General features: G+C 32.9%; 1 protein-coding gene across 2 annotated transcripts in view; it reads left to right on the forward strand.

Moving 5' to 3' along the window:
* Positions 1-2,999: 2,999 nt before the first annotated feature.
* The window catches only part of kars1 (lysyl-tRNA synthetase 1), an 18,506-nt gene continuing 3,072 nt past the window's right edge, over positions 3,000-18,433 (forward strand). Inside the window, exons 1-13 of one of the 2 annotated variants that reach the window (XM_056462379.1) lie at positions 3,007-3,106; positions 4,764-4,894; positions 5,033-5,174; positions 7,329-7,494; positions 9,229-9,322; positions 10,439-10,625; positions 13,080-13,205; positions 13,314-13,433; positions 13,981-14,143; positions 15,765-15,938; positions 16,041-16,126; positions 17,329-17,414; positions 17,523-17,649. In XM_056462379.1, the coding sequence (XP_056318354.1) occupies positions 4,776-4,894; positions 5,033-5,174; positions 7,329-7,494; positions 9,229-9,322; positions 10,439-10,625; positions 13,080-13,205; positions 13,314-13,433; positions 13,981-14,143; positions 15,765-15,938; positions 16,041-16,126; positions 17,329-17,414; positions 17,523-17,649 (1,590 nt within the window). In that variant the 5' untranslated portion in view covers positions 3,007-3,106; positions 4,764-4,775. Of the gene's footprint in view, positions 3,107-4,763; positions 4,895-5,032; positions 5,175-7,328; positions 7,495-9,228; positions 9,323-10,438; positions 10,626-13,079; positions 13,206-13,313; positions 13,434-13,980; positions 14,144-15,764; positions 15,939-16,040; positions 16,127-17,328; positions 17,415-17,522; positions 17,650-18,433 lie in introns of both variants that reach the window. The other variant, XM_056462380.1, reaches the window with a different exon arrangement.

The raw sequence follows: 18,433 nt of genomic DNA on the forward strand, positions 1-18,433 counted from the left end.
CATAGATTTTTTGTGTCTTTTATGTCATATCTTTAATGTGTGGAGAGTTATTATCAGAGTGACACAGTGGTTCAGTGGTTAGCACCGTCGCCTCACAGCAAGAAGGTCGCTGGTACGAGTCCTGATTGGGTCAGTTGGCATTTCTGTATGGCGTTTGCATGTTCTCCCTGTGTTGGCGTGGGTTTCCTCCGGTTGCCCCAGTTTCCCCAACAGTCCAAAGACATGCGCTATTTACCTTATTCTCCGCGTATGAGTGGGCGCAGACATTTGAATCATTTTGGCTCGAGACTTCCGGTCTCATTCACTTCCATTCATTTTTAGACGTTAAAAACAGCTCGTTTTGCTGCTTGGTGTTGCAAACTTATATTTACTTATTATATTATTCTACTTGGTCTGTATAGTCAAGCAAACACTTGTTTGTAGAGTAAGTAGTTTGACCGTTTTCTGCCGTTTATTATTCCTAGTCATTTCTCCAATAGGCAGCTGAATCGGAAGTTCTAAAACAATCGCAAAAATGAGCGCACTTCCGCATTGAAGAATAAGGTCAATAGGGGAATCGAATAAACTAAATTCGCCATAGTGTATGAGTGTGTGTGTGAATGATGGATGCTTCCCAGTTCTGGGTTGAAGCTAGAAGGCCATCTGCTGTGTAAAACATATGCTGGATAAGTTGGCGGTTCATTCCGCTGTGGCGACCCCTGATTAATAAAGGAAAATGAATGAATAAGTTATTATCAGAATACACCACGATTCCCGTTGTATTTTCACCAAAGACTATATAATACACCAGATTTGTTACTTGTATAGTTCTGAATAGGGAAAACTGCAATGAATGGTGTTAACTGCGGGAACGTTTTCTGAACATTAGAGGTCACTGTTCTCTTTCTAAGTCTATAAAAACGTCAATGTATGAAAGTCAAATGTATCAAAGGGAATTCATATTTATAGAAAGCTTATTAAATATGAATAAAAATGTATGCTTTAATTAGTCTTGTGGAAGAAAACGGGAAAATAATGTCCAGAATTTAATGTAACGATATATTTTTTTATAAAAAATGAAAGAAAAAACTTTTAAAATATAGAAAATACTATGTTTGTACTATATCTTTATTCTTATTTTAAAATTTGCATTTAAATGAATAAAAACGGGTAAACCCCATTGTAGTGGATAGTGAGAAAGCATAAACATTTTAAATTACACTTATTATTATGAATGTGCTTTCTGGCACATTTTGTAACACTCTGAAATAATATGTAAGAGTCTGAATAAGATCTTGTCAATCAAACACAAATAAATGGTGAAACACAACAAACATTTAGTATTTAATTTAAACATGTCCAGGATTTATTGCTGTCTGTTACAGCAATTGTCAATGGACTCCAGAGAGAAAGATCCTGTGAAGTGTCTATCAAAGCTGACGAGCAGAATAATTTCTGCGTAAGTTTTATATGCGACAAACACTGTGTGTGTCTCTGTCTGTGCATAGAAGACTGGTGTCAAACACTTTCTGGAGGGCCGCAATTTTGCACGGTTTTGATTTAACCCTCATTAAACACTCCTGATCAAACGATGTACTTTATTATCATTTGAGTTATTTCCTGTATTTATATTCATCTTCATTCATTCATTCATTCATTTTCTTTTCGGCTTAGTCCCTTTATTAATCTGGGGTTGCCACAGCAGAATGAACCACCAACTTATCCAGCACATGTTCTACGCAGCGGATGCCCTTCCAGCTGCAAGAATTCATCTTCATAGAAAGCCTATTAAATATTAATAAAAGTGTATACTCTTGCGGAAGAAAATGTAATAATGTGTTAAATAATGTCCATCATTTAATGTAACGGATATATTTTCTAAAAGAATTCAAGAAAAACATTGTGTTTAATCAATGTGTTATTTTTAGGAAATAAATTTAAAAACACTTAAATACTGAATATATTGAATATTTTCACATTTAACTGGTAATTATTTCAAATAAAATTATATTGGCATTAAAGTAAAAATAACGCTAGGACCAACATACCACTTAAGCTCTTGTATACCAGTTTTTACCCATATAAAATAAAATACCATATAATTTACAGCTTAAATCGTAAAATAAAACAGGTACTAATGTTAATTTCATGTGCAAAAAAACTTTAAAATATGTTTATGGTTGTTTTTAAATCACAGAAATATATTAAACAATGATAAATTTCATAATTTAGTCACAGTATGTGTCGGTTCTTTGTGTCTTAATGAGAACTGATGCAACATAACGAAACATTTCATTAGCTGGGTGTAAGAATATATTTAGAAATATGATAGAATAAGGGCAGCACGGTGGCCTCAGAAGGTCGCTGGTTCGAGCCCCAGCTGGGTCATTTGACATTTCTGTGTGGACTTTGTATGTTCTCCCCGTGCTCCGGTTGCCCCCACAAACCCAAAAGCATGTGGTATAGGTAATTGTCCATAGTGTATGTGCGTGAATGAGAGTGTATGTTTCCCAGTGATGGGTTGCAGCTGGAAGGGCATCCGCTGCGTAAAACATGTGCTGGATAAGTTGGTTCATTCCGCTGTGGCGACCCCAGATTGATAAAGAGACTATGCCGACAAGAAAATGAATGAATAATAGAATGAATAATAATATTAAAATAAAAATAATATAATTAGGCTATTTTTAAAAGATATGACGGGAAAGTAGGCTTTAATACAAAATAAATAATTTAAAAATCAACCACTATGTCTATTAATGGAGACATAAATGACCGATAATTTCGGAATAATCATTTTCGGTATATATACAGTCCATGAATTCTTTTTAACATGTTTGTGTATATTTTACGGTTTCCTCATATTTTCATATCTTTTTATTGGTAATGAATGGCATTTTTTATTGGGGTTGTTTGCATTAATATGTAATCATTTATTCAAAAAACAGACCACTTACGAGAAAAGGAAGTGATGCAACCTCAAGCAACGGAACTTTTACAGTGAAGTGTGGTCGAACATTAGCCGGTTTTATTGCTGCAGTGTTGTTTATATCTGGCTTCACTGTCCTGCTGCGAGCGTGGAGAAGATGGCAGACGGAGCTGTGGTGGATGGAGACAAACTCAGCAAAAAGTATAGACATTTACACCATTATAGCGCTCATGCTGCTTTCGTGCGAAGTAAATGCTAAGATACATTTAACTGGGTGCGTTGCGTGACGTTTATACTCACTGTTATCCTGTGAGATCCGTTGTGATGAAACGCAACGTGGTTCGTTTTGCGTAAACGGGACTGAATGACAGCGTGTTTTGATTCCGATTCATCGTGTGTTGAGTTTGTATAATTGATTCTCTCCTGCCAGAATCTTTCAGAGTTAGTAAACAGTCTATTTTACTTAAATTAACCTTCAAATGACACACGTTCTCACTTCATCCCCTATAATTCAGTTGCGCTCTATGGATAGCTAATGGCGTGTTCGCTTGAGAATCATTTCCGTGACCGTTAAGAAAATAATATACAGCGATTGTTTTACGCTGAGAATTCGTTAACGTGTTATTGTAACTTAAATGCGTTTAGTATGTTAAACTATTTTTTCGGCGCTTCTGTCAGTCAACTGCTCTAAAGTACTTTCGATTCTGGGGGTCAGTACGAATTTGATAAATAATGAACCGATTCAAACGAGTCATTGAATCATTTCGACTCAAAATGAACGATTCATTTGTGAGATGCTGCGTATAATACTTAAAAACACTTTAATAAATCTGAATTTGAGCTCAATATTTACCTGAAAACAGAAACCAGAAGTTCGTTTTAAGTTTAAATGTGTCTAACTGGATGGCTGAATCGTTTTTAGGTTTTGTAATGACTTTTTAACGTTATAATACTTTCGTTTTGTTAATGTTTAGCTTTTCGTTGTACTATAAACATTTAAATGGGGGCTTTTTTTGAAAATGATTTGTTCGAACTTTATACAATGAATTTAGGTTAAGTTGGAAAAATATTAACATTTACCAAATGGCTCCTTTCTGGCCTTTGAAAATGATTTGTTTAAACTTTATACAGTGAATGTAGGTTAAGTAAAAAATGCTCCTTTTTGGCTATCAAATTAATGATATTAAATGTACTGTAAATATGACAAACCAGTATTTAATGTGTGAATATCAAGATAAAATTGACAATGGATAAACCTGAGAGCAGTTTTGTGTTTTGTAAACACAGTTTTTGCACATCATCAGACAACTACATGGGCTCTATTTTGCTAAGTTATGAGAAATTATAGATTTGGAGGCTTATTTTAGAAATCATATAGAAGTTATTTGGGTGGAGGGAAAAAAGGAATTTTATATTTTGTTAAAGAGTAAAAGATTATTTTTAAAATTATTCATTCAATGATGACCATGTTATTTTACATCGTTTCTGTACTTGAATATTGTTAGACTGCCCAGAAATCTATAAAACACTGTTTATTTATTTATTTTTGCTTGCAATTTATTAGAATTTATGCAGATGCACTGCATAGAAAAATACTTAATCATCCCAGTTAATCTAAGTGAACTAATCTTTTCCTAATAGAGCTACTCAAGTCATATGTTGAAATTATATTTATATCGCAATATATATTGCAGCAAAACAATATGTTGCAATGTCAGATTTTTCCAATATCCAAATATTTTTATGACCATAAATCCTAATTTCTGATGGTGACGCTAGCATCTTTTTGTTGTACCAAAATATGTTTTAGTAAGGGTGCAATAAATCTGACGCTGATTTTTCTTGATTCATCAAATAGGACGTTTGCATCATGTTGACTCTGGTCAGAATATGTCGACTGCAAGCGTTCAGGCCGCGGACGCTTGCTCTTCCCGCCTCACAAAACCTGCCTTTGCTTATTCAAGGAATACGCTGGAAAAGTGACAAAAGGTTGGTGGTGTTTCCATTAAATGCCAATACCAACCTTTTGTCACAAAAAAATATGCTTGCTAGAGACTTACGTGTGTAACATAGAACGTGTATTGTTACCAAACACGGCAACTGAGCTTCTTTATTCTGTGTTCACAGTGAGCTGAAAAGGCGCATGAAAGCTGAGAAGAAAGCAGCTGAGAAGGAAGCCAAGGTCAAAGAGCAGCAGGAACAGAAGGAGACCAATGACAAGCCACAGCAGAATGCATACGGGGCAGATGAAGAAACGCTGGACCCCAATGTACGATGAGTATCGCTTATGGAAATCACATTTCCGCCACGTGAATTCGGAAAGAATTGACTCTGATAAAGTCAGAGCTGAAAACTGAAGATCACATATGATTAGAATATTAAATTATATAACATTTCATTTATTACATGTATTAAACAAACACAGTTTGTTTCCCCCACAGTCCAAAGACATGTGGTACAGGGGAATTGGGTAGGCTAAATTGTCCGTGGTGTATGAGTGTGAATGAGTATGTATGGAATTTCCCAGAGATGGGTTGTGGCTGGAAGGGATAAGTTGGTGGTTCATTCAGTTGTGGCGACCCCAGATTAATAAAGGGACTAAGCCGAAAAGAAAATGAATGAATGAATTAAACAAACAGTTTAAGTCAAAAGTAAAAGGTTTAAGTAAAACATTTTATTCTAATAGAATTTTATTCTAATTCTTTTAATATTTTTTTTCTTTTGTGGAAAGTTTTTTTTTATTTTTTTGTTTGGCTGGATTAAAATCAGTGTTTTATATTTATTTTAAAACTATTTTTAAGGTCAATATTTATTAGCCACCTTAAGATTGGCTACAGAATTAACCACTGTTGTCCAGTAACTTACTTAATATAATAGTTAAGCCTTTAAATTCAATTGCACTCTCACCATGGCAAAGACGAAACAAATTAGTTATTAAAATGATTGCGTTAAAAATATCTTCTCTCAGTTATGCAAATATTTTTAAAAGAATCCAAGTTTCACAAGAGAACTAATTATTTTGACTTTAACTACAGCATTTGCAGAACCGATCAGAAACAATATGCATATTATGGTTATTATTCCTGCTAAAAATGATCAATTATTGTCATGTTTTAACTGCTAATCAGTCAGACCAGAAATATATTAAGAGCATAAGAGGCTGCCAAAAGTTATAACAAATCAAGCAGGAGAGATTTATTTAAAAAAACAAATAGTTTGTGCAATCGGTGTTGGCGGTTGGCCAAACTGATCCAGTATGTTCACTGCCAGATTTTTGACACATTCTTGTTTGTTCTTATGAAATATTAGGCTAATTTCTTAATTAATACTGCTTATCTATATCATTTATCACCGGCTCGATTCATTTTGTTAAATTGCATCCTTTCCTGCTTTCTAAGTTGTTCCTCATATGATTTAGCAGCTTCCTCATATTTTTGTTTGTGGTTTAGACAGCATCAATAAGCAGAACAATGATTCAGTAGTGCATCAACTGTGCAATCTATTCTGTTGTTTATAACTTGTATGGCCTAATTTATGGGTATCTTACCAAATCTTGATGTAAATGAAATCTTCTATATAGTTAAAATATTGGCAAACATATAAAATTAATAATATATCATGTTTTGTTTTTCTAGAAATGCAGATTTTACAGTTCGAGTTAACATTAGCTGTGTCTTGCGCTCTATTTTTGTGGATGAAAATGTAAATTCGCTCAGTGTGAATGCTTTTAATCACCTAATTTTCGATGCATTTGTGGATCACGATAAACACAGATGTAGCACCCAGTCAACTGTAGAGTTTCTTTTATAGTCTATTTAACTAAAACAAAAGCTGTAAAACAAACAAAAGTTACTTGAAACAAAAGTTACTTGAAATAATTGTTAGCTGAAAAAAGAAGCATGTTAAGAATGTCTAATCAATTGATATCAGCTAGTTGTGAAGCAAGTAGGTCTAGTTAAAATTTTTACTTAAAATAAAAACTAGTATAGCTGTATTGACGTTTAAAAAGAAAGTAATACTTATGACAAAAACACAACAAAGTGACTAAGAAGAAATAATCTATTCCTAAATATCAAATAAATATTACATTCATTAATAAAAACTACATTCATTCAGGAAAAGATAAGTGAGGGATTCTGGGAAAAGAAAAACACTGATTTAAATACGAATGCAAAAAACTTGTATTTCTTTAAAGGTAAAGTAAACAATAACAATTACAGCAGAAATACATGTAATTTCATATGAATAGCTCATGTTTCTTCTAAATAGTGTGGTTGCAGTTAGTGTAAATTATTCATTAATAAAATGTACAATATCTCATGGTTTTTTTTTTTTTTTGTAATTTGCATGAATCTAAATGATGAAGCATTCAAGCATAGTGTCTTTTGTAACCGATTTATTGTACCGCTCTGTTTTAACACAGCAATACTTCAAGATACGTTCGCAAGCCATTCAATCCTTGAAGGGAACGGCCGAAGACCCTTACCCTCACAAATTTCATGTGGACTTGTCTCTTACTGAGTTCATCGAGCGCTATAACCACCTTCAGCCAGGAGACCACTTAACAGACGTTGTCCTCAATTTATCAGGTAAATGTTTTCTGCTTTGATTTTAATTAGTGATGCATTGAAATGATTTTTTACAGAAACTAAAATGTGGCCTCCTTTCTCTGTTCCCTAACGTAAGACTTGTGTTGTAGCTTTTGTAGCATTACTTGCTAAATGTTTAATTTTATTAAATTGGAAATCGCCAACACACCCAACCAGACATTTTTCATATTGTTAAACTAAAATGAAAATTAGACACAACAAAAGGAACTTCTGGCAACTTCTTTAAAACTTGGGATAATAATCTGGAAGTAATCAATAATCTTTCCATTAGGTATAGAGTATTAATCAACTTCATCTTGAATAACAATAAATACAATTAAACTTGTGATGTTATTGTGCATATTCTGGATAAACAGGTTGTATGTTTTATTTATTTATTTTTTGTTAATGTTGTGTTTTGTTTAGAGTATGTGCGTGTACATTGAGCTATCATTTTAGCGTTCTTCAGTCTTTCTGTATCTATAATTGTTATTGTAAAGCTGCTGAGTTGGAGAAAATGAAAATTAAAGTTGGGAAAAATGTAAACCAACAAATACAGTTGAAGTCAGAATTATTAGCCCCACCTGTTTATTTTTTTCCCAATTTCTGTTTAACGGAGAGCAGATTTTTACAACACATTTCTAATAGTTTTAATAACTCATTTCTAATAACTGATTTATTTTATCTTTGCCATGATGAAAGTAAATAATATTTGACTAGATATTTTTCAAGACACTTCTGTACAGCTTAAAGTGACATTTAAAGGCTTAACTAGGTTAATTAGGTTAACTAGGCAGCATAGGGTAATTAGGCAAGTTATTGTTTGTTTGTTTGTTCTGTAGACCAGTGTTTCCCAACCCTGTTCCTGGAGGCACACCAACAGAACATATTTTGAATGTCTCCCTTATCTGACCCATTAACTTCAGGTTTTGGAGTCTCTTCTAATCTTCTGATGAGTTGATTCAGGTGTGTTTGATTAGGGAGAGGTTGAAAATGTATACTGTTGGTGTGCCTTCAGGAACAGGGTTGGGAAAAACTGCTGTAGACTATTGGGAAAAAATAGCTTAAAGGGGCTAATAATTTTGACCTTAAAATGGATTTTAAAAAATTAAAAACTGTTTTTATTCAAGCCGAAATAAAACAAATAAGACTTTTTCCAGAAGAAAAAATATTATCAGACATACTGTAAAAATTTTCTTGCTCTGTTTAACATAATTTGGGAAAAAGTTGAAAAAGAAAAAAAAATTCAAAGGGGGTTTAAAACTTCTGATTTCGACTGTATCTGTACACAGCTAAGCCCGAAATGATTCATTCCCCAGCCAAGTTCTGACTTTATTTTTATACAATCAGCAAGTTTTTTTTTTTGTTGTTGTTGTTTTTTTTTTACCAGAAATGACGCAGGATACTCCCAAAAGATAATTAGACGACAAACTTGACTGTATGTGTACAAATGTATCATACAAATATATAACTTGATATCTTTATAAGTTGTATGAAGAAATTTCAAGCAAACTGAATGTCTGAGTTTATTGTTTTATCTTTAACTGAAAAAAATATCAAGATATTTTTGTTTTGTTTTACAAATTCTGAAGTTTTTTCAGATGCACATGTCCTTGTTAAAGTGTAACTATTATTTTCACTACTGAGTAATAACAATTAGTTACTATCGCCACAGACATTTAAAATATTTTTGGGGGGGAAATTTTGAAGTTTTTTTTTTAATTTGTTTGAAAGGTCGTGTTCACGCTAAGAGGGCTTCGGGTGCCAAGCTGCTGTTCTATGACCTGCGAGGAGAAGGAGTCAAGCTGCAGGTCATGGCCAACTCCAGGTCTGATTTGCTCTCTCCTCCACCACAGCTCAATGCGGTGCAACTTAAGAAACCACATGCAAATAGAAAAAACCCCAGCAAATTAAGAAAACATCTTCATTGTTTTGACAGCAAATCTTCACTATGGAAACACAAATAGAAAACGTTCTGCAAATTCCTTACAACACATGCAAATTACAGGGATCACAATGTAAATGTTTCAAAGGGATGAACTGAAAAAAAGTGACTGAGCCGACTCTTGAGTATTTAAAAAATAATAATATACGTTTATATATATATATTTATTTATTTATTTATATATTTATTTATTTATATATTTATTTATTTATATATTTATTTATTTATATATATATATATATTTATATATATTTATTTATTTATATATATATTTATTTATATATTTATTTATATATTTATATATATATATATATATATATATATATATATATATATATATATATATATATATATATATATATATATATATATATATTTTTATATATATATATATATATATATATATATTTATTTATATATATATATATATATATATATATATATATATATATATATATATATATATATATATATATCAACTGTGAAACATTAAATAAGATAGCTAAATTAACTAAATATAATGTCAAGGTTTATGAAAATTGTTTTAAAATTTAATTTGTAAATTGAAGTTAAATTGTGTAAAACAAGGTCAAAATAAATTGTGTGATAATAATGAGTATATGTAACACACACACACACACACACACATATATATATATATATATATTATGTCTAAATAAACATTTATTTTGGATGTAATTTAATTCTAATTCATTTTTGCCCAGCTCTAAAAAAAATATTCAGGCACTTCTAGTAGCCTAATTATAGAATGGACAACATAATACAAATACAATGCTAACTTCAGTCGATTTGTTTGGATTTTGTAGATCAAAATGTGCACTTATTGTGAAGATTTGTAGTGTGTTTTCTATTTGTGTTTGCCTTGTGAGGATTTGCAACACGTGCTGTCAAACCAATGATTATTTTTCATCATTTGCTGGTGGTTTTCATTATGTATCATATACTCCCGTAACCAGTGTTTTGTTGTTCTGTTCTTAGAAACTACACCTCAGAAGAAGCGTTTGTGCACATCAACAACAAACTGAGGCGCGGAGACATCATTGGGGTCCGGGGGAATCCTGGCAAGACAAAGAAGGGCGAGTTGAGTATCATCCCAGTGGAGATGACTCTGCTGTCTCCATGTCTTCATATGCTTCCACACCTTCACTTTGGCCTGAAAGACAAGGTAAAGCTATGGTTTTAAATCATTTTCGAAATGACATATTTCTGATTTATGTTTCCTTGTCTGCAACATCTTGGGGGTGGGGAAACTTACTAGTGTATTTTATTGAATGCTAGTTAACTGGTTTAAAAGGTTTGCTAGTGTTTAGGGCTGTGCAATTAATCGAAAATTCAGTTTCCATTTTGATTTTGGCTTCTAAGGATTATGAAAAAACATTAATCGAGATAAACGATTATTGCATCATATACGGCCCCTTTCCAGTTGTACACATTTGTTGCTCTGGAAAGCTCAGTTTCACGTGAAAATGACTAAAAGCATGTACTGTAATGTAACGTTTGCAGCATGGGATGCTGCAAAATTGAAGTAAATTTGAATCATTGACGTTTTTGAGAGAGAGAGAGAGAGAGAGAGAGAGAGAGAGACAGAGAGAGAGAGAGACAGAGAGAGAGAGAGACAGAGAGAGAGAGAGACCGAGAGAGAGAGACCGAGAGAGAGAGACCGAGACCGCATGCTGTTGTGTGTGCGCGCTCGGCCTCAGAGACAAGCAGAGCACGCACATCTAAAGTCATTTTAATGCGAGCGCTTTAATGGTCAAATACATGCAAATTCGTGTCAAAACGCAGTGTTTAGTGATTATTCATATTAACCCTCATTTATGTAATTAACAAACAAGTTGACAATCAAATGACATGTGAAAGTGAAACCATTAATCAGAACCGCACTGCTCTTAAAGTGCCAGCGCGCAATATTCCTGCTGCCGACAAAAGGAGAAAATCACTCACTGCTCTTGACCGAAGGACTCTTGGAGCTATAATTAAAGTTTTTTTCTTACAGTGAAGGTGCTTAAAGCACAGTTTGTTTCATATTTTATTCTATTGTATTTATTTCCTTTTCCTTATTTACAGGGAGGAAAATAACCGTGTATATATACAGTTGAAGTCAGAATTATCAGCCCTCCTGAATTATTAGCGACCCTTTCCCCCAATTTCTGTTTAATGGAAAGTCTCATTTCAACACATTTCTAAACATAATAGTTTTAATAACTCATTTCTAATAACTGATTTATTTTATCTTTGCTCTGTTGACAGTAAATAATTTTTGCTTGATATTTTTTAAGATGCTAGTATTCAGATTTAAGTGTGATTCAAAGGCTTAATTAGGGTAATTAGGCAAGTTTGTGAATAACAGTAGTTTCTTCTGCAGACAATCAAAAAATATATTTTGCTTAAGGGGGCTAATGATATTGAACTCAAAAATATTTTAACCTGCTTTTATTCTAGCCAAAAAAAAACAAATAAGACTTTCTCCAGACAAAAAAATATTATAGGAAATACTGTGAAAAATTCCAGAATCTGTTAAACATCATTTGGGAAATATAAAAAAATAAAATAAAATAAAAATCACGGGAGGGCGAATAATTTTGACTTCAACTGTTTATCGTTTTGACTAATCGTGATTGCAATTATGACCAAAATAATCATGATTATGATTTTTTTTTCCGTAATCGAGCAGCCCTAGTAGCCCTATTTTTTAATTATTTTATTATTTTTTTTGGCCAACGTAGGAAAAAGCTGCTTTTTTTAAATACAAGACACTTAAAAGCTGCTAGTCCTTAAATAATTGTAATTACACATTTGTAATGATGCTGCAGTTTGGTACTTTAAAAATATATTAACTTTCAATATTATTGGTATAATTCAGCAATTAACACGTGGTTTACGTTGTTCATCAACATTTAAAATGCACTTTGGTTCAACTTAATTTGACAGTTCTTAAATGTGTCACGAAATGCACTCATGTTCACTAAAGGAACCTTTCATCTCATTTTCATTAATTATGTTTAAGTACTGTGTTTTGTTTTTGTATTTAAGATATTAATATTAAGAATATTCGTTAATTCATTCTCTTTTCAGCTTAGTCCCTTTATTAATCTGGGGTCGCCACAGCGGAATGAACCCCCAACTTCTTGCTACTACCCTCTGCGCCACCGCATCACCCTTATATTAAGAATATATATATTTTTTAAAATGGTCCTTGCTCTGTGCAGGATAACCGGTCCTTTCAGGGCTCCAGTGTCTTTTGAGATCAAACTCAAGATTATGTATTAAGTTTTGAGAAGTTGGCACAAAATCTGGCCACAAAGAAGGCCACAAATATATATATCCCTGCAAAATGCTGTAGGGACTGTTTAACTTTCACCCAGAATTTTAGTGTTTACAGATTGTCACATTTGGAGAGAAGATGCTTGTTAGTGAATTTATTCAATGTGCTATGAAGTGTTTTCTCAGGAACGATCATGAAAGCACAGGGAAAATGCTGGATTTCATCTTGTGTGTAAAAAGGGATAAAAGAAAGTTTTCCATCACTTAAATTGCGAGCGTGAACTTCTGTATGAATAGATTGTGATCCTGTACTAATCTCCTTGAACATTTTTTTCCCCTCTTTTTGTTCTTGTAGGAAACCAGGTTCCGACAGCGATATCTGGACCTGATTCTTAATGATTTTGTGAGACAGAAGTTTGTCACCCGTTCCAAGATTATCACATATCTCCGCAGCTTTCTAGACCAGCTTGGATTTCTGGAGGTAAAGATGTCCTCAATACAATAAGCAATGCATTTATGTTTCCTACTGAAAGAGATTCCCCAGTTTCCTCATGTTTAATTGGTTGTCATTTCTGATGATGTTTTCTAGATTGAAACCCCAATGATGAACCTGATCCCTGGTGGCGCTGTAGCAAAGCCATTTATCACCTACCACAATGAGCTCAACATGAACCTCTACATGAGAATTGCTCCTGAGCTGTACCATAAGGTAAATGACATAATGTTTAATTCATCTTAAATTCATATATATATATATAGAGAGAGAGAGAGAGAGAACTTTTATTTTACAACAGAACATTTTACATTCAAAAATCAAAAATTTTATAATATTCAACATGAAATAAACAAATACAAAAATAATAAAATAAGACAACATTAGGGGGCTTACTTTGTTTCAGATTTAGTGCATTCAACAGCTGTTAACATTGCAGTAATCAATCCATCTCTTCCAGTGTTTTCAATATAGGCCCTTTTTTAATCTCAAAATAAATCATATTTAACATTTAAAATACATTACTGTGAATTTTTGTTCTTTATATCTATTTTCTTTATTAGTTTGTGTATCATCTCTTATTGAATTATGAAGTTGTTCTTATCATGTAATGATTTTATGTACATTGATCTTGCCATGAAATAGCCGTAAAGTTGCTGATGTGGCAATAAACAAACAAACAAACCATAAGGTAAATGCGTCACTCAGATGTTGAAATTCTTGAGTTGTTCTGCATGACATCTAAACTTCATTGATGTTTCAGATGTTGGTAGTCGGAGGAATCGACCGTGTGTACGAGATCGGCCGTCAGTTCCGTAATGAAGGCATTGATCTCACTCACAATCCAGAGTTCACCACCTGTGAGTTCTACATGGCCTATGCCGACTATCATGACCTGATGGAAATCACAGAGAAGCTTCTCTCAGGTGTGTTAAACCTTGTGCTCTGGATTCTTTAATACAGAAACTGATTAGACTAGAATAAGAAATATGCAAAACATAAGCTCTCTATGAAACTAAAATCATTAAATAGAATCAAAACAGTACACTTATTACCTCTTGATTTTTGAAAGTAAACCTGAATTTTCATAATTTAAAGTGTTTTTCCAGAGAATAAGTTGCTCTGGGTCAAAATGGTATTGGTAGGAAAAAATCTAATTGCATATAAGTTTCATCAGTGTATAATGTAATTTACAGAATAATATTCCACCAAAAGTATTAAGGTCACAGATTGAAAAATAATAAGCGTAAAAGAAAAAAAAAATGTGTTCAATTATTATACAAAAAGCAAATACAAAACTATTTCGAATAAGAAACAATGCAGTCACGGATTGAAAAAATAATAACTGAAACAAAAGTTAATATATTTGAAATTATATAGCAAAAAAACTGTAAACAAAACCAGTCTTTTCCACTTGTCTTTTTTCTTTTTTACCTTTGCTCTCATTGTGCTTGTGTTTCCAAACGATGCCCTTAGAGTTTCATGTAAATCACTTTGGGTTACAGCATCATCATTATTCCTTAAGTTGAGATTGACGGCTGCTCCTCTAGCTAATCATTGGGAAGGGGAGTTGATGTCACTCCAACTCCAAAAATTAATTTTTCGCAATTTTTTGTCATAATTTTACAATGAGTACGTTTACATGGACACCAATAATTCGATGTTAATACGGTTAAGACAATACTCTGATTAAGAGTCTACCATGTAAACAGAGATTTTTGATTAATTTAATCCGAGAGGAACATTCATAAAGCAACTCATGTAAACGCCCTAATCTTATTATTGTCTTAGCTAGATTAATGCAAATAATTCAATTACTGTTATTAGTATTATTATTATTATTGTTGTTATTATTATTATTATTTATTAATTACAGTGGGGGAAATAAGTATTTAACACGTCACTATTTTTCTCAGAAGACATATTTTTAAAGCTGCTGTTAACTTGACATTTTCACCGGATGTTGGTAATTACCACAGAAATCCATTTATGCAAAGAAAACAAACCTTATTAGTTTACAAATTGATTTATGTGTAATAAAATGAAAGGAAAAAATATTGAAGACATGAAGAAAGGGACGTGTAGAAAGCCCAGACTGCAGCTGAAATCTCCCAGTAGTTCTTCAGCAACTCTCTGCCCTGCCTCATTGTAAATGAATATTAGCTGCTTCAGTCCAACATCTTCATTAGCAGGATGATGAAGATGAAACCAGGGTGGACATTTCAGCAAGACGGTGATCCAAAACACAGCCAAAGAACCTCTCAAATGCTTTCAGAGAAAGAAAATCAAGCTGTAGAATGGCCCAGCCAATCACCTGACCTTGAATCTAATAGAAAATGCAAAATAAAGCTCAGATTTGACAGACGAGACACACAGAGCATCAAGATTTTTACACTCTGTTGAAGTCAGTGAAAAACTCACACCTGAGCAATGCATGTGACTTCATTCTCCATATGAGAGGTGTTATTAAGCAGCCATCACCAAACATTTTGTATTTAAATAAGATGTGTCTGAAAACACCAAGTGACTTTATTTTTTTTTTTACAGGAATGGTGAAGCACATTACTGGAGATTATAAGGTGACGTATCATCCTGATGGTCCAGAGGGACAAGCATATGAAATAGACTTCACCCCTCCCTTCAGACGAATCAGCATGACCCAAGAGCTGGAGAAGGAGCTGGGTGTGAAGTTTCCACCTCCTGACACCTATGACAGTGACGGTAAAGAAATGTTTGGAAACCAATCGCTTTGTCATCGCAAAAAGATAGGGAGCTGGGGTTTTATTCTGTTGCTAAAATAGTTTTTGCATGTGTTTTTGGCAGAAACTCGTAAGTTCTTAGATGACCTGTGCGTTCAGAAAGAAGTTGAATGCCCTCCTCCCAGGACAACTGCTCGACTTCTTGATAAGGTATGAAGTATGGCCGCACGATATAACTGACATTGCGATATTTAATTTTCCTGCGATAAATTGCGCAAATTCACAAGATGACTTTAACTTTATTTGAAAATAATATTTAAAGTTGAAAAAGTAAGTAGTGTAGCATAATATGTGGAACATTGACAAGTAATATATTCAAAATATACCAAAGCTACCAATTTATTGAAAAGCTTACCAAAAGTGCCAATTTATTAAATTACGAAGGCTAACACAAATTTTGAGCATGCAGGCTCTTTAGCAGACAGTGTTCATCACAGCATGTTGCTCATTTTATACTCTTCCGGATCACATGATCTCATACATTATCTCACAACAGAAAAAAACAACTTCGACATTGAAAACAAAAATACAAAACAACAAATCCTAATAATTCATCACAAATAAAGTAAAACATAACAGAATATAACAAAATATAAACACAATATAGCCAAAAACTTTTACCCAAATAACAAATTAATCATTAAAGGAATGGACGAATATCAAACTCCTCGTTTAAACCTGTTAGAGACAATGTAGCTAGAGTGAAAATCAGAAGTAAATATTCTCAAGTAAACATTGTTTTCCTTATTGATTTAATTGTATAATTGGAGTAAAGTGTCCTGTGCATATAGAAAGAAGAATGTTTCTACGGGTGGTTTGTAAAGCCCACTCACCTATGTGAAGCACGCTCAAGTTTTGTTTTTTTCTTCTAGAGACCAAATAAAAGTCTTTCAATCTATTATGGCTAAGCTTTGCGATGACTCTACAAATCACCTCTTCTGAACTGTGTTGTCTGGTTAATATCATCTTGCATTTGCAGATCCAGCAATGTGACTATTGCATATGTGCACACATTGTGATGATGCTAAAACAATATATTGTGCAGCCCTATGAAGGCAAAAAATATCACCATATGATCAAAATGGTAAACTGGGAAGGAAAAATAGTGATTCTCAAAACATTCATAATAGATTCCAGTTATTGGCATAGAGCAGTAAGTAATGGTATATAATAATACAATATTACTTGGCTTCTATCAACTGATTTCGTTTTCCAAGAAAGTTTTGTATTCCCTGCTTGTACATTTGAAATATTAATCATTAAAGCATAACAGTAGCTACATATTTTTAGGTTTTGCTATAATACTTTTGACATATGCATGTTTTAAACTTAGTTTTTTTTGTTCCCAACAGTTGGTGGGAGACTTCTTGGAGGTGAAGTGCATCAACCCAACATACATCTGTGATCATCCACAGATAATGAGTCCTCTTGCTAAATGGTATGTGATTTTTAGTTTGTTTTTCATTGTACGGTTAAACCACACATTATCCACAACATTCATCTGATCCGTCTTCCACCCTCACCCTCCTTCTTCTTTCACCCTCAGGCACAGATCGCAGAAAGGTCTAACTGAGCGTTTTGAGCTCTTTGTGATGAAGAAGGAGATCTGTAATGCCTACACAGAGTTGAACGATCCCATCAGACAGCGAGAACTGTTTGAGCAGCAGGCTAAGGTCAGACTGATCTATCAAATACCTTATTCTGTTTGGTAGATGTGCACTGCTAATTGTTTTTCACGTTCGTTTTGGGTCTAGAATATATAAATCAGTTCTCTTGATATCTGGTAAAAAAAAACGTGTGTTGATGCGCTGCATTTGTGCAAGTATTGCTATAATGTTAATGTATCACCAGTAAAATGAATTCATGCTACACTGTTACATTTAGCATTGTTGTCATATCACATGTGTAAAATGCACACTTGCCTTCAAAGTTTAAAGAGGTCAAATGATCAGGGTGTGAATACTTTTAAGCAAGGATGAGTCAAATGTGATAGTGGCTACTCGATATTTTGATATCAATGTCTTGTTAAACTTTCTATTCGTTTAAAGAATCTTAAAATATTCTATGATCAGTTTAGACAAAAAATATTAAATTGGTATTTGGTAATAAGCTTTTCTTCAGCAGCTAATCGGCATTTTAGAATGATTTTAGAGGATCACAACACACTAAAGACTGCTTAAACTTCAGGAATGAATTTAGTTTTAAAAATTTTAAAAACAAACATTTATTGTTGAGAAGAGAAACTTATTTTTTAAATGTGTTTGAGTATTTTTATGAATCAACATATTTTAATAGAATTCACATTTTAAGAATATATTAGAGAATGTCTTTATTCAGCAAATATTTTAAGGGAAATGTTTTAAAAAGGTGTTTTCTGGAGGAATTTAAGAATATTTCTAATTGATCAAATTGAAAGATCTTATATGACTTTCTATAAGTGTGGTTGTTATTTGTATG

This window comes from Danio aesculapii, chromosome 7 (assembly GCF_903798145.1).
Source record: "Danio aesculapii chromosome 7, fDanAes4.1, whole genome shotgun sequence".
Taxonomy (NCBI): domain Eukaryota; kingdom Metazoa; phylum Chordata; class Actinopteri; order Cypriniformes; family Danionidae; genus Danio; species Danio aesculapii.